Below are 17,162 nucleotides of genomic sequence, written 5' to 3' on the forward strand. Positions count from 1 at the left end.
GGAAAGAAAACCAGGACATCTGTTCAAAGCTCAGGATTGCACAGAATCATGTATAGTTTATGAAAGAAGGTTTGTCAACGGGCACTGATGCACTTAAACAAAGGTGTGCAATAAACCAGCAAATGATTAATTTCAACTTATATTTAAATATGAAATGGAATTGACTCCAGTGTGGTTTTTGTGATAAGAAATGCATTATTTTGGACTTACAAGACTCAAGATGTAATTTTTTTTTTTTGTTGTCAGGTGAGTGTAAGTGTGAAGACACATGGTCTGGATGCATAATGGGAGACACGGGGTAAGGCATTTCACTAGGGGAAAGTCATGGCCTTCATATGACATAACAGAATGGTGTGAAAGTGTTTGCCTTTTGTGATTCAGCAGAGTATTTTCTGTGAGTCATTTTTCAGAATGTAAGGTATTAGCTGTACAACATACATAGAAAAGACACTTTCAAAGAAATGTGGGAGTAAATGAGTTAATGAGAGGATATGTGAGGATTTGACCTAAATCATAAACACTAGCGATGGAAAATACCAGTTATGTTTTGCAAGCCATCATTCCCAGAAACGCAGAATTATTTTCTATAGTACTTCTGCTAATATTTTCTTAACCAGTGATGAGGATGAGCTGATACAGGAAAGCCCTTGAGACTCCAAAATCTGCTTGAAACATAAGTACTTTCATGACTAGGGACCTAAATATAAAAATCACTTAAGTTACTTCTGGAAAAATTCCCTGTGGAAAGGATCCATGCAAAGATTCTCTGCATCATACGGTTTTTAGGTTGTGCACTGTGCCTTAGGTTGGCACTCTGTACCTGAATGAAATTTATTTAGTGGGGTACATGAGAGAGGAAAGCTGAAATGTTAGCTGATGTTTGTTAGAAGCATGATTAAAAATGGCATAACTATTCTATAAAAATTCCATGGGCCAGGAGAGCAATTTCATCAAAGAGAGAGATGAACTGTGAGCAATCTTTGTCTCCTGCGGTATATACGGGAACAAATAAATGTACTTCTGAGATCAAGGCTGTTAGTGCAACGGGTCGTGTTTGTGACAACTACACAGTGTGTAATTAGATTTGTGGTATTTGGTGTGAAATAATTTAGTGAAATGTTTTAAACCTCTCACTTTTCCTGAAATGTGTCACTGTTGAAAGTTGTCATTTACTAAAATGATTTACAAATTATGTAGAGTTGCAAGCAGATAGTCACTCTGATTCTGAAGAGTGGGGTTTTGTACTTTTTCTAGAATGTAACATTACATTTTTCCTCCTATTTTGAAAAAAGAAAATATAGTATAAAAAGTACTACAGAAAGTAATCCTGCTACTTTATTTCTGTGCAGGTATTATCTTCCAAGCAAGTTCTCCAAGTGTGATATTGAAGAGTATCATGAATTTTTAAACAATGGAGGTGGAGCCTGCCTTTTCAATAAACCAACCAAAGTAAGTGATACCTTATTATTGCATATTATTTCTATTCTATTTCTAGTTTAGATGAAACCAAGAAGAATGAAAATTATAATGTTGGAAAGAATAAAACCTGACTTTTTATATTTCTGGTTCTAAGTTCTCTGAATTTTCTGACATCTAAGTAAAAGTAGCTGGTTTTAGTTCATGGTAGTTTGGAAATAATACTTAAATTGATTTTTAAAAAGTGGTTTCATGTCCAACAGAGTTCCCGCAGGCTTTGATCTAGAATCATCCCTCACAATTTTGTTCTGAATATTGTAAATTCAATGTGTTGCTGAATATATTTTCCGAGTCTTGGTAAACTTCTGCACAGCTTGAATTCTAATTTGTGTTGAACTGATGTCTTTTGGTACAAATCTCTAGAAACTGAAGTAAGATTGCTTTCATTTTACATCTGTAATAAAACTACTATTATGTTTTATTATGCCCGAAGAAAAGAAAAAACATTTTATTTTCTTTCTGAAGAATTACCTTTAAAAATTTAGGAAGTGAGAAACAATGAAGCTACAAAGAACAGCGTATAAGTGCCCATTAAAAAGCAGCATAGCATGGGTCCTATGTAAAAAATGCTGAATGAATCTTACCCCTCGGAAAGGAAACTTCTACTACAAATACACAGATTTAGACATTTTAAGCTACAGCTTATGAGCGAGGCTGAAGGATGAGAGGAAGCCTCACCAGCTATACTTTCTCATCTGCTTGTGACACATGCTTATGTAAAACTGCTGAGAGTTCCCAACTATGGTAGAGAAAAAGGAAAGGAAAAAGCATCTGACTACAACAAAAATAGACAAAGAAACACAGTCTCTCCTCTCTCCATGCATTTCTGAGCCACATCATTCCAAAGGACAATGTTCTTATGGCTTTTCCTTCTGAAGATATAGTACAGGTTTCAACCTGAGACATGGCTCTCATAACTTGAATTCCAGAAGAGCATCAATTGCAACCCTTGTGACAATAATGCTTTTTCTTTTTCTTTTATTATCACACCTTTTGGTTTTGATTATGGCTTCTGCTCAAACTGAATCTGATGTAAAAATGGAAGACTCTACATGACTTGGAAACATTGCTGAATTAGTTCACAGCATTGTTAGTTCTCTGCAAATTTCATTTATGTTGTTTCTAGTTTGCTTCTCCCCGAGTTGTAGGTAGTTTCTGGTTAATGTCTTTGGAGTGCTAGCCAAAAAACCATGTTATACAGAGTAAATATGATAATGATCCCCTCAGGAAAGACATGCCTTTTGATTTCTGATTTTGTCCTGCAGCTTTTGGATCCTCCAGAATGTGGCAATGGCTTTGTGGAAGATGGAGAGGAGTGTGACTGTGGGACGATAGCGGTAAGTGCAATGTACTTTAAATTAGCAACTAGATTCTTCAGGGCATGGTGCTGCCTGTCACTGCCATTAACATTAAAAGGAGGAAGACAGGCAATACTAAGGTCCTGTGGCAAAGGATTCATAATTTCTTACCTTTTTGTATCATCATTAACACAATGTGCACCAGCTTTTTTTATTTTATCACCGCATAAATACTGAAGAGTAATAGTCATAGCTACCTGTGCAGAACCAGGCCTTAAAAGTTGTTAAAACTAAATAAAAAGTTGTATTTTTGTAGATGGTAACGTGACTCTGGTCAGTGCTAAAATGTCAGTATTTAATGATTGACACTGTGAAGTTAGAAAGTTATTTACTGTATTGCAGAGGGAACAGCAGCTTCATGCCCTGGAGTGCATGCCTTTTTCTGCCTCCAGGTGACTAAAGCCCTGGTTAAAAATCTGTTCAGGTAGTGTGCTAAGACGAGAAGTAATAAGAGAGATTGGGGCTCACCTGTTTTCCCATGTATTCTGTTATAAGTGTGTGTGTTCCTCAGGAGTGTGCCAGTGAAGGAGGAGAGTGCTGCAGTACTTGCACCCTGACGGCAGGCTCCCAGTGCAGCAACGGGCTTTGCTGTCGGAAATGTCGGGTAAGGGCAGTGACCTGCACTGCAGCATGCCGACAGAAACGCATCCACATGGCTACAGGCACCACAGCACATGTCTTTTTCCTTGCAGACCTTGTGGTTGCTCTTCTGAAAGCTTACCTTTTAAAATTGGCTGAAAACTGGTTCGTCTGGGGCTATTCTCTATCTTTCAGGCTTGGCTTCTTGAGGCGGGGACTGTGATCAAATGCAGAGGTGAATTAAAGCCTTCCAGTTTCAGACAAGCTTGAGTCAGGTTGAAGTTCCACGAGGTGTCATTAGATGTTCTGTTTAAACATACACGGCCTTATCCATGCACTGCTCCCAGTGCTTTACACATTGCTCTGGATTTGCTCCATGAGACTGAATAAGAAAGTGGTATCACAGAGGGCATGAGAGTAGTAAAAAAAAAAACCAACCTCAAAATGCAGCTAGCAGAATTGCTGAGAAGTGTTCATCTAAAAGACACTTGACTTCAGTTTCAGTTACATCTGCCTTTGTCTTCTTATGTCTGGACTGACTGAAATCCCATTGAGTAAATAGTCAAGCCCTGTATATAAGGTGTTTTTACTCATAAATAGTTAAAGTTGGTTTAGCCAGATACTGGTTGTAAGGGAGTCCAGCTAAATATGACTTCACATAGTTGTTTATACTCACTCTAGTAATACTGATAAGTATTATTATTAAGACTGTTGTGTACTATGTGTGATATTTTTATCTTTGTCCGTGGGCATTTGTGGGTTTCATTTCCTTAGGAGGAACATTAGTAATATTCTGGACCACATTCTCGACTTTGTGATCATCCTAGTCTTAAAAAAAGAAAAAGCACAGATTTTGCTGAACAGATCACGTTTTCCTAAGCACATTCCTTTTTTTAATGTAGTATAAAAAAATAGCAGATTGCCAGTGTGGGTGAATTTTGTTCAAGCATCCAAGTCATACAGGCACCATATTAAAGACTATAAGAAATAAATTAAGCTTCTGTGTACATACATTAGTTTTGCAAATGGGACAAGGGTTTATCTACATGAGGAGTAGTGTGGGTTAGCCAATGAGGAGAAAGGCAGAATTTTGCAAAACACATGTCCCTAGGAGGTGTTAATCAGGACAAGCCAAAAGACCATATATAACAATTCCCAAATGTGCATTTACCTTCCCCTGTAATACCCTTCCTGAAAGCAGGAGTGAAGGAGGGTTTGCAAGCCAAACATGGTGAGTGTACATCCCAGCATCCTGTAGTGCCTCTGACAACATTCCAACATTCCTGTCTTCATTTTTCCAGAGACTGGTAGGAAAAAGATAAGCTGAAGGCTGAGAAGGTACCAGAGTGTACCTTTTCCTCTGTCGTGTTCACACCAGCTGTGGAGTTAGCATTGTTCCCCAAAAAATGTATGCGCATGCAGATCCAGAAAAAAAGTCACAGAGCTGCAAAATGGACTGGGTACCACCGATTTAAGAAACCTTTCAGGAAAAATAAGTAATCTGTAGTATGTCCATGAACGGAAGGACTAACAATTGCCACTAATGGGTTAGAATCACAGAATCATAGAACGGTTGGGGCTGGAGGGGACCTTAAAGACCATCTAGTTCCAATTCCCCTGCCATGGGCAGGGATACTTTCCACTAGACAATTTGCTCAAAGCCTCATCCAGCCTGGCCTTGAACACTTCCAGGGATGGGGCATCCACAGCTTCTCTGGGCCACCTGTTCCAGTGCCTCACCACCCTCTCTGTGAAGAACTTCCTCCTGATATCCAATCTAAATCTCCCTGCTTTCAATATAAACCTGTTCCTCCTTGTCCTATCACTACAGGTCCTTGTAAAAAGTCCCCCCCAGCTTTCTTGTAGGTCCCCTTCAGGGACTGGAAGGTGCTATAAGGTCTCCCCGGAGCCTCCTCTTCTCCAGGCTGAACAAACCCAACTCTCTCAGCCTGTCCCCATAGCAGAGGTGCTCCAGCCCTCTGAGCATCTTCGTGGCCTCCTCTGGACTCGCTCCCACTGGTCTATATCCTTCTGATGTTGAGGGCTCCACAGCTGGATGCAGCACTCCAGGTGGGGTCTCATGAGAGCAGAGTAGAGGGAGAGAATCACTGCTCTTGACCTGCTGGCCACGCTTCTCTGGATAGAAGCTTATACCTAGAGTTTTGCATAGAGAGAAGATCAGGATCACTATCCTGTTTTTATAAAGAAGAGTACAATAGTCACAAAAAGGTGCAATGACTTGATCAAGATAATGCTGCAAGCCACTGCATTTTGACAAACCTCAGGGGTCACGTGTCCCAGGATAGCACTTCTCCTGCTTGGTCCCGCACCCAGTGCACTTTGGAGGTGGTGCATCAGAAAGTGGAACCACTTGCACTGGTAAATGGCCGGTGGCTTGAGTGTTGCAATGTCTGCACCAAGGAAAGGGAAGCCTTCCCACTTCAGTCAGCACATTAATATTTCCTGGTTTTTATTTTAGTTAAAACTCTAAGGGAGCATCGCATTTAAGTCAAGATATGGAGAAACTAAGACACTAATTTTCTGTCCTTTTTTTTGTCCAGTTTGAACCTAAAGGAGTTTTGTGCCGAGAAGCTGTGAATGATTGTGATATTGCAGAGAACTGCACAGGAAATTCCAGTCAGGTGATTTTTATATCTTCTGTCCAAGAGATGAAAAAAAAATCTACCTGTAGTCTCTTAATCACTATGAATATTACCATTTTGTAAAGTAAGCTCTATAAAAAATTGTATTAAACCTGCTGATACTGGAAAACAGCATGATACTGAAATAGTTTTCAAATTGACTTTTGTTGTATACTTTGCTTCCATGCATGTTTGTTCTGTGATCTACTAGTTATTTTCTCTTTCTATAGTGTTCTCCCAATATTCATAAAATGGATGGATATTCATGTGATAACAAGCAGGTAATTAGCACTTCAATTGTTTTACATTCTTTCTGCTTTTATAAACTGCTTTTTATAGATTTTTGTTTAAGATCTTTGGAAGTTACTTGAGAGAATTGTGCTGACCTTCCTGAGTTTTTGGTGCTAGTCACATTTTGGAGCTAAGCATTTAAATAAATGGAAAGTAGAAGCAAATACTAGTTGCCGCAATAGAAAGCGTGGAACAAATCTATATATTGAACAAATGCACATTTTGTAAAACTAAGTTATTTGGAACATTTTCTGTATCTCTTTCTTTCTAGGGTATTTGTTTTGGAGGAAGATGTAAAACCAGGGACCGGCAGTGTAAATATATCTGGGGTGAAAGTGAGTGAATGTTACTGTTTGTAAGTTGGTGGTCATTCATGTGGCTTGAAAGATGAACTTAGCTAAGAGAAGTTATGGATGAGAATGTATTCAGAACCATTAAAAACCAGCTAGGGCTGTATGGCACTCCCCTTCTTCCCCCCTCATTTTGTCTTTTTGTCCTCATTTTCAGTTCTTTTTCTGTTGTTGATTTAACTTATTGGTGATTATTCTGAAGTCTTAGGTTTTAATTCTCATTAATAACCACATAGGGAGTCTATACTCATATTTACTGATTTATTTCAGTGGCTTCTGGACATTTTTGACCAATAAAACCTGGTCATTCTGAACAAAACTTTAAAACACTCCTGTGGTGCCAGCTTAAAACTTTTCATTGAGAACACTGTGCAGAGTTCCACAGGCCTCCTGCACACCATGGTGCATCCCCCTTTCCCAGGATCTGGCTTTAGAGTCTTTCATTACCTTAGGAGAGATTTGTTTCTGTTTTCAGAAGTGAAAGCTGCTGACAGGTACTGCTATGAGAAGCTGAATATTGAAGGGACCGAGAAAGGAAACTGTGGAAGAGACAAGGACTCATGGATACAGTGCAATAAACAGTAAGTTGATCCATTTAGAAAACAACTGGTATGAGTCTCTTTTATCCCTGGTCCAGTTCTTTAGCTGGTATGAAGAGACTCAAAAATCCTCTGTATGTATCAGACTTCCCCTGGCCGCCTTCTGCAGACCTCAGTGCAGGAAATTCTGGAGGGAGCGGAGTGTCAAGAGAAGGTGATCTCTTGTCAGGGAGCTCCATTTGAGGTTTGGGAGCACTTGGACCAAAAGTGGTCCTAGTACTTTCTGTGAGGCTTAGCAGTGCAGAGGAAAGCAGCCTGTGGTTTCACGTCTCCGTGTGCTGTTCACCTTTTGTGCTGTGCCATTGCATGGTTGTGTTCAATATTCATCATATTGTAATTTTCCACATCTTTTCCTGCAAGTTGCTGCCTAAACTGTTGTTGCACGTTCTGTATTTATGCAGTTGATTATTTCTTCCTATTTCTGAACCTTTTGACAGTCCTTATCAAACTGCACCCTGTTTTCTCAGATGAGTTCTCCATTCTGTCAATGCCATTCATGTCAGTGTCAATTCTAGTCCTGCCTACAGATGAACTCATATCCCTTCCCACCTTTCTGTGCAGATTTGATAACCTTTTCTCCCATTACATATCCATGATTAAAAAATATTCAGTAATATGTGAGACGCCAGACTCTTCTGTTCTGACAGAGCACAAGTCTCTGCACATGAGTTGTGAAGTCCCTTCAACAGTTGAATTAAATTTGGTATCGAGTTCCCTTATGTGTGTGTCATATGAGAGTTTAAACCAGTTATCCACTGGTTCTACACTATGGGCCAGTTACTGTTTTGTTAAATCAGTTTGACGTGGGTTGTTCTTGATAAGTCCCTGCTTGCTATTACTCAGACCATTTTTCATAATACATCAGAAAAAGACTCTCCCAGTCTAAGGTCTGAGGAGAATAATTGTCTTGGGAAACCAGACATTATTTATGGGAGATACTGTCAGTGAGAGAAAAGCAAGGAATAACAAACATGTTACAAAGCATATGAAAAAAATCACATTTTTTTCATTGTCCATTTTCACTGAATTTTCAGTGAGTATCTGTTTATTCTCTCAATGCAGGGATGTGCTTTGTGGATACCTTCTGTGCTCCAATATATCCAGTGTGCCCCGACTTGGAGAACTTGATGGTGAAATCACATCATCAGTCTTGCAGTTTGGAAAAATCTACAATTGCAGGTAATTGGAAATCCTGAAAACAGAACAGAGTCAATCAGTGTTCATCTTTTATAGAAAAGCCTCTTTCTCATTCCTAAGTGGAGAACAACTGTTTCCATATTTTTTTTTTCCCTCCTATTAACACATAACCATTATTCCAGCTCAACCTTTGTTAAGCTTTGGGAAGTTGACTGTCTGTGGGGAGTGCAGCTGTTTTGCAGTTCTCTCTGTGTAGTAGTTAATTTTGCCTGTAGAGACATAATGCTCTTCTCTGGCCTCTTGATTTTATGTTCTTTAACGTTTGTAAAGTACTTAATGTACTCAAAATGCTTAGACATATGCCTGCACTGCCAAAGCTAACTGGCAGCTTATTATGTTGCCGTATGTTAGCTGAATCCCAATTATAGACCTGGTGTGTTCTCATAGCTTCACTCAACTGTAAAATGAAATAAAGTCCTTCACAAGTTAACTGAGTGTTGTATCTGACCCTAGCTCTTACGCAGGAAAAATGGTCTTTGTTTTCACCATTGCATTTGTTTGATGTAGATACATTGTGTTTCGGTTTGTTTCACATTAGGGCCCATGAGATAAATAAGCCAATACTTACTCTTTCTTGGTCCTGGGCATCGTATAATGCAAACAAAACTGAAGGCAGCAGCCCAGACCTGGTTTCTCAAGCAGTTCCATCTAATCACAGCACAATTCTCTGGGGTCCTCTTGGTTGTCTTGCAGTGGCGGCCATGTGAAGCTCGATGAGGAGACGGACCTGGGCTATGTGGAGAACGGGACGCCGTGTGGGCCCAACATGGTGTGCCTTGAGCATCGCTGCCTCCCCATCGAGGCCTTCAACTTCAGTACCTGCCCAGGCACCACGGACAGCCAAATTTGTTCAGGACACGGTGTATGTTCTTGTACTCTTTAATCCTTTTTTCTGGTTTTGCTGAGTAGCTGGCATTGTGTAGTGTACTAGGTAGACCTTAGCATGACTCTAGAAATTTTTATACTTGAGAAGTTTTTGAAAAGGAAAGGAGGAGGAGGCACATAAGTAAACATAATGCATACCAGTCAAGGCATCTTAAACAATGAGTCACAGAAGGTATGTATTAGTTTTACAAAAATTTTATCAGTCAATTATTTTGCTGTCACTTCTGTTAACTTGACTGATACTTCCTCAGGCAACGTACTGGAGAATATAAAGGTTTTATGAACTGAGAAACTCGGGTCTCTGTTCTTCCATATGCTCTTTTTAATTCCCTCTTTATTGTGTCAGCAGCCAAGAAGGTTCACTAAGTTGTTGGACTTTGTTGGCTGAGAGTTACTTTGCGCTGGAGAAGAGGGCAGTGAGCTGGCTCTTGGCTAGTGGCAGCTTCTCTGCTCGATGCACAGCCTGTGGCTTTGCTGTGGCCCTGGCGAGTCCCTTTGTCCCCCACACAATTTAAAACATTGTCCAGGTCCCTACGGCTGAGCTGAGATCAAAGGAGCTGTTCTCTCAAAATGTCTTTTGTCTTTTACACTGCATGAAAACTCACTTTTTTATCTGAAGTGAACACTTTGTCATATTTTGAAAAAATTAAATCGTTGACTTTCAGAGTCTCCAAAAGCATTTATAAATGGCTCTATTAAGTATACATTACATTAAAATACTTCTATGTACTTAATACATATGACATATTAATATATAAGGTATAGCTACATTTAATACAGTTATGTCTAATAAATACATTAAAAACAGCTGTATATTAAAAATGTTTTTGCAGAATTTTGCACACACGCTATCAGTGCTATATGACTATTATATACCTATGCTGTAGGCATTAATTATGGGAATAGGTTAATTTTGTGATGTTATTCTGAGCTACGCTTTTGGCTGCAGGTTTGTAGCAATGAAATAAAGTGTGTCTGTGACCGATTCTGGGGAGGAGATGACTGCAGTTCTCGCATCAAAGATGTTATATTTTTTGATAAAGATGCCATCAATAAAGGTACACTGTTACAATTTTTACCAATAACTGGTGAAGCTTGGATATGAGGAAGGTTTATTAAGCAAAACTAGATCTCCTACTCTTTCAGTTTGCATAGAACGTGATGCACCATAGGAACCTCATTCCCTTCCCTTCCTCCCATAGCAGAAGCACTCGGTGTCTGTGAATGAGGTCTCAGACATGGGGCTGGATGTGAGCGGTGCCGCTCACAAGTGCTTGGTACACCTCTTGGGAATGGTACCAGTGTGCCCAGTTGCACCTTGCTTATCCCAGTCATCTGAGTGGCCTTATTAAGTATATTGATAGATCAGGACAAGCAAAAAGTTAATGGGACTTTTCATATATAGATGGAAAGGTAATGTTACTTATGTGATTGGTTTTTATTTGTGGAGTGAATTTTTTGTTACATGGCCAGTATGCAGAATGTCAGCACACAAATTTTAGGCTTTTTATGTTTTTTTGAGTGGAAGTTTTAATTCATCTTTAGGCTTGCATACAAGGGAAAGATATATTGTGGAAAAATGAGGGTGTGATTGTTTTTCATTATAAATCCTGGGGGGGGGACACGACACAGTTCTACCATCTTCCAGAATGTCTCTTTTGGTTAGTTTATTCAGGTATGGAAGGGATTTGAGCAAACACACAGAGTCACTTGTATTCCAGTGTAAGCATGTATTTGTCAGGCAAGTTATAAGGATGTAAGCCAAAGCAGTTTAATTGATAACATTATACTGGCATACCTGGTACAGCATCCCCATGTAGCAAGTGTTCAGTTCAGGGAAACGGACACAGAGGTCAAGGCTTGATTTACAAATGATTTTGTTATGTTCATGCTATACTTCAAGATTATACCACTGCTAAGAATTAATCATCCTAGTGCAAGTTGTCCAAACAGGTTTTTGTAAGACAGTGCATTTACTGGTTTTGTATATTTTTCTCCTAAAGCCCTGTATATTTTTCCCCTTTCTTCTGTTTTCAGGTGTCATTAGCACAAATATAATAATAGGGGCTATTGCTGGCACCATTTTAGTGTTGGCTCTCGTTTTAGGAATAACTGGCTGGGGTTACAAGTAAGTAAATTTTGTTCTTCTTAATACAATTTTAAAATATGTTTATTTTACCTGATAGCTGAGTACGTTATGAAAAAAAAAACCAGTTCAAACATAATCTAAAAAATCCAAATTGGATCATACTTATAAAGCAACATTTTTATAGTATTATCATTTTCAAGCAATCTTTACATATCTGTGGTTTTGTAAAGCTTGATCCAGGTTTGAAATTTCTTATTTAGTTATATGTCTATTTCTTTATAGAGGATCAGATTATGATTCTACTTTATCTGCCAAAGGAAATACCAGTATACAGTCTGATTCAATTATAAATCTTTCATAATGACAGCATAAATTTGGGAAGATTACTCTTCAGTCAGTCAGTAAAGCATTTAACCACAGGCTTCCTTAAACAGGTGTTTGTGTTCAGTCAGCTTAACCTGAAATTAATTCAGGCATACTTTTCAGTAAGAGGAAGATCTGTAATTTGCAAATAAGGTGCAAATTCTCTCCTGATGTAGAGCTGTCAGTTTTCTGCTCACTGATGCAAAATGGATTATTTTAACCTGACTGATCTCTTTCAGTTTTTTTCCTTTTCTGAATTACTTCTAAAAACAGAAGGGTCTAGGTTTTTTGCATGTATTAAGAAAAGATTCAAGGTACTTTCTTTGTGACCTGTGTTTGGGTGAGAGTGGCTCTTGAAGTCCTTCCTCCACTGGTCCTTGGTGTGCTTGGAAGGCTGGGCAGGTTCAGCTGCAGGCGCAGCTGGGACATGGCCCCAGCAGTTTGTCATAGCGAACCGGCACATCCTCTGCTGGTTTGTGAGACCTCGGTAGGCTGAGGACAGCTCAGAAATATGTAAGGAAAAAAAAAAAAAAGGAAAAACCATGGAGATTAGGACAATAAAAAGGTAGTTTACACTGTCTTGGTATATCACCCTCAGTTTCTGGTAGTATCTGCAAATTTGGCCTTCTGTTTTGAGGGCAACTCCAAAAGTTAGGGGCTCATTTCCAGATCACATCTAGCCAGTGGGATTGGTTTTTGGAGGTGGAGGGCATAAGTGCATCTTTCAGTAGCAGCTTCACAGTGAATAGACTTAAACTCATCATGAACAGCACCTCCAAATCAGCACTGACTTTAGCCATCAACATGAATATATTTTCCTTGTTTATTCTAATTTAGTATGTATAGAGGTATGTTTATTTCAGAAATGTTTTCTGTAGAAATATTTTGAGCAAAAATTTCATTCTGCATACGTTGCTTTTGTCTCTACATTTTTTTTTTCTCTTACTGACCATGTATACCTGCATAATGATAACTCATTCTTCTTTCTTTCTCTTCTCTTTGCATGGAAAGAAACTACAGAAGACAGAGGTATGTGATGAAAATAATGGCATGTATGTATCTTAGAAAGCTCTGAAAATAGCTTTTCTTCTCTTTTGCTCATTTACATGCTATAAAGAAAAAATAGTGATCACTGTATTTTCTATTAAGCAAATATAGTGATGAATTATCATATTTTAAAGAATATTTGCTTGAGTGTGTGAAATCGGTATTTATTGTATAAATGCGTTTCTTGAAATCCTGTTTTCAGTGGACTGAGTAGCAAAAATAATTTTTACTTCTGAGACAGACTATTTTATATAGGAAAACAGGAGAGTATTTCCAGTAAGAGAGACTGAAAATCTGCTATTACAGATGAAAGTGTTCTTGAGAGGCTGAGAATTGCATAATTAATATTAACATCATGTTCAGGAGCCTTTTGAGACAAATTCATTCCTGGAGCTTCTTTGCAGTTAAAAATACAGTGCAGTTAAGTTGGTGTGTGAGTGAGGACCCCACTGTTTCCTGTCACCCTGCTCGATTGACTTACGCTAAAGCACAGGGCTGAGCTTTTACTATTTCAAACTTGTGGCCAAAAACCAAACAGTTCCTAGTGTCTTGGGTTTGGCTGCTGGACGATCATGTCCCTTTGATCAGTCTGCCAAGAGAAGAATCTTCTGGGAAGGAGTTGGCTCCTTCCTCTGCTAGTCCCCCACAGATAAAAGGGTTTCTCAAATTCCCCTGTTTTCTGCCTGTATCACGGCCTCCTGGTCCAAGCTGCTGCTTTCTTTGTTGCTGCTGTCTGTTGTGCTTGTTCTCCATTTCCCCTGCCTTTGTAGGCCTTTCTCTGCCAGGCTCTAAATACTTGGAAAAAGCCGAAAAACACTACCAAGAATTAGTTGTGTACTACAAGGTCAGATGGGTGGCAGAAACAGTAATGGGAAAAAGGCAAAGCTTTTGAAGTCAAGCCTTATGGAGAGGTTGGTGTGTAGGAAATGTCACCCAGCACAAGGAATGCAGAATGTCAGGGTTTGGTGCCGCTTAGTGGAACACGATGTATGTATAGGTGCAGACTAACATGTCCATCAAGTCACTCTACTGTGGATGTTTCAGTGTTGGCTGAGGAAAGAGCAGCCAAAACCTTGAAATATGGAAAGAGACTGCCCCATGCATGTTTGCATTGGAATGTGAGAGAATCTAATTCAAATTCCCTCATCTCCAGAAAGCAGTATATGGACAGAGCGCTGTGAGTATGCAGTCAGACTGCAATTGTGTGTGTGGGCGTAGGCAGAGTGGAAACCAGTATAAGCGGCGGCTTGTGAAGGTGATGGAGAAATTTGGTAACTAAATCTCCTTCATGCAGAAAATGAAGTTCCCTAGGCTGACTTCTAAATAGAGTAATTTTGGGTATGTACAAGGAGTGCTCCATAAACAGAAAAAACAGACATTCAGCAGTGTCCAGAGTGTCCCTTTTTAAAAAATTGTTTGTGATTACTGCTTAGCATAGCATAGGAATAAGGAATTGTATTTGGTAGTACTAAGCAACTGAAATGAGTAAACAAAGTAATAAATAGAGCCAATTAGCAAGGATTCTGCCAGCTGGGCTAGTGTGGCTTAAAGGGCACAGCTACACGGAAGAAGTTATTTCTGATGCAGTAGCAAGAGAGCAGTTTGCTGGAAGAACCCTGGGGAGCAGAGATGCCCACAGAGTCAACTCTGAACCCACTCATACAGCAGCCGAGGAGTTAGAAGAAACAGTGTGGAAGTACTGTTACACTAATGATTTATATGCCATGTAATTACATATTTTAAATACTTTAGGAGCATTAGAAATTCAGATACAGAATGAAGTCAGGTATGTAGTTGGAGGCAATCCGAATGTGAATCAATCTTCTGATAAATGTGCATCTTAACAGGGGCAGACTGAAGCAAAAAGGCCTTGGAAAGTGCAAGGCTAAAAAGATAATTAAGTTGTTGGTATTATGGTATAGCCAACTTTCAAAGTAGCTGTTTGTACTAGTGAGGATTTTTCAACTTGGTGGAACTGAACTGGAATATTTGCATGGCAGGTTTTCCTGCTAGCAATGAATTCACCATCTGCAAAAAAATTGCATAACTTGATTAGGACTTTCTAACGCACTGATAGTCTTATGCACCATAACTGAGCTTCTAGTACTGGAAAAGGGCAAACTATTGTCAGATATGTGTGGCATTATTTTTGTTTGTCTTGGCAGATTGAGTCTACTGTGGTAATCAGGAGTAACTGAGAACCTCTGACACTGGTGTTAGTTCCCCTGCGCAAGAAAATGGTTAATAAACTGGAGTTTTTTCTCCTCCTGAGGTTTAAACAACTCAACAGGTTGCTATTCTTGAATTCAGAAATTAAAAACTAAATGGAAAGCACCTACCTCAGAAAGTAAAAAAGCATTCACTTTGCCTGAACTCCTTTTGATGCAGGCATGCATTCGGCTCAGGCTGCACTCCTGTACTTCCCCCACGGATGCTTTTTGGAGCTTGTGCAGTTTGAAACGTCAACCTGGTTATCCAATGTCTCAGGAGCCACAAACTATTCATGTTGAAAATTGTGATCAGAGTTTGTCAGTGAAATGTTCCTTGTTTTCCCCTACCGAAACCACGTAATTCACTTTTCTGCACATATCAGAAGCATGTGGGAGTTTCCTCTCAGGTGGTTGAATTCTTTATTAATAGCCGTATTGTGTGTGGTTAACAGGTTTCCTCAAGGGTCACTATCCTTTGCCTCTTTCTTTTAAACTAATGTTTGTGCATGTTTGTGTGCGTGCTGGTGCCTGTCATGTTTTCTGACTCTACAATGTTTATTATACTTTAGACAAATACCCCAGGGAGATTATGTTAAAAAGCCTGGAGAGGCCGACTCTTTTTATAGCGACATGCCTCCTGGAGTCAGCACAAACTCAGCATCTAGTTCTAAGAAGAGGTCTGCTTTTCTGTCGCATTTTCAGATTTCTACATGTTCCATCACCCATTATTCCATTAGTCAGAACATTTCATTGTTTTGCAGCAGGTTTGATTCTTTCTTCTTTATTTGTGAAATGTTTGAAATACCATCCTTTGTGCTTTGATTACTGATTTTTCTCACATGTCCTGAGCTGCTAATTACTACAGTTAGGCCAGAATAAAGTTTTCCATTGTAAACCTATTTTTGGTTAATCAAATTTTCATCATCTCCCTGCTTGAGAATTGTTTTCAAGCAGACTGTAATAATTGCTGGCTCCAAAAATATGAAATAAAACCCCCACAACTTTTAAAATCATGGTCATGTAATCAAAGAAAAGGAACACTGTCTTGCTTCAATAATGGCTATAAACATAAAATGTTCAATATAAATGTGATTTTTATATCTTTATTTGTCAATGTCATTAATTTACTTAGTTGACCTAGCCTTCTGGATAATATTCTTGCTGTCTCACATTAAAGATGATGGTGCTTGCATGTTATTCCACTTACTAGACTGGTATACTAAAACATCACCGTTTATCTTAGGAAATAATTCTACAAAGACTTTCTGTAGTTTTGTGCTTGTTATTATGAGGAACCAAGGAGGACATTAGATTTTGTCCTTGATCAGATTTAATTAATTCTGTTATTATTCCAGTTATTTTTAAAAAACCCAACAACACTTTGAAATGGAAAATTCACTGAAAAGCATCGAGAGTCATTTGTAATTGTTAAGGTCATTCGTTCATGATGCTCAACATCCCCCTTCAGTTAGAGATCTTTTAATTATTAAAATCTCCAGCTAGCACTTTAAAGCAATTTATGAGAAGCACTGTGTCGTAGGAGGGATAGACAATCCTGAACTGCTTCATAAGAAAGCTGCAATTCTCAATTCTTACCTTGCTGAGCAGTTTATATCTGTGCAGTTGTTTAAGCTGTTTTCTTTGTTGTTATTTCAAAGGAAGTAAAGAGAAATGTATGGAAGGGATACATTTGCAGTGACGTTTGCTATTTGGGTATAGCAGCTTGATCCTATATGCAGCTTCATTCAGTCTGGTCTAATGAGTATTTTATTAAGGAAAATTTCTAATTTTTAAATACAGCTTTTTAGATGTGTGAGTGGATAATTTTTTTTTTTCCAGGGAGCAAGCGTTAATCTTAAATGATGTACTTTGTGTTGGAGAATCTTTTCTCATTTGGATACAATTCTGATAAAATTATTGGGAAAGCAGGTTTTCATAGCCTTGTGTAAGCCAGTTCAAATACCAGTTAAGAAAAAAAGTTTCTTTTTAAATGAATGTCATCTAATGTGTTTCTTTTTTCATTCAGTATCTGTGTTTCTTTTCATACTTCATTTCTTTCATGTCTCTCTGTTTATT

At 38.8% G+C, this 17,162-nt stretch overlaps 1 protein-coding gene across 1 annotated transcript in view; it reads left to right on the forward strand.

Annotated features, from left to right (window-relative positions):
- The window catches only part of ADAM22 (ADAM metallopeptidase domain 22), a 55,480-nt gene that overhangs the window by 20,587 nt on the left and 17,731 nt on the right, over positions 1 to 17,162 (forward strand). The window contains exons 10-22 of the mRNA XM_010161134.1: positions 247 to 298; positions 1,350 to 1,449; positions 2,742 to 2,813; positions 3,346 to 3,438; positions 5,975 to 6,055; positions 6,286 to 6,336; positions 6,618 to 6,681; positions 7,172 to 7,277; positions 8,358 to 8,474; positions 9,186 to 9,354; positions 10,327 to 10,435; positions 11,415 to 11,505; positions 12,841 to 12,858. Of these exons, the coding sequence (XP_010159436.1) occupies positions 247 to 298; positions 1,350 to 1,449; positions 2,742 to 2,813; positions 3,346 to 3,438; positions 5,975 to 6,055; positions 6,286 to 6,336; positions 6,618 to 6,681; positions 7,172 to 7,277; positions 8,358 to 8,474; positions 9,186 to 9,354; positions 10,327 to 10,435; positions 11,415 to 11,505; positions 12,841 to 12,858 (1,123 nt within the window). The remainder of the gene's footprint in view (positions 1 to 246; positions 299 to 1,349; positions 1,450 to 2,741; positions 2,814 to 3,345; positions 3,439 to 5,974; positions 6,056 to 6,285; positions 6,337 to 6,617; positions 6,682 to 7,171; positions 7,278 to 8,357; positions 8,475 to 9,185; positions 9,355 to 10,326; positions 10,436 to 11,414; positions 11,506 to 12,840; positions 12,859 to 17,162) is intronic.

This window comes from Eurypyga helias, unplaced genomic scaffold, assembly GCF_000690775.1.
Source record: "Eurypyga helias isolate BGI_N326 unplaced genomic scaffold, ASM69077v1 scaffold15101, whole genome shotgun sequence".
NCBI lineage: Eukaryota > Metazoa > Chordata > Aves > Eurypygiformes > Eurypygidae > Eurypyga > Eurypyga helias.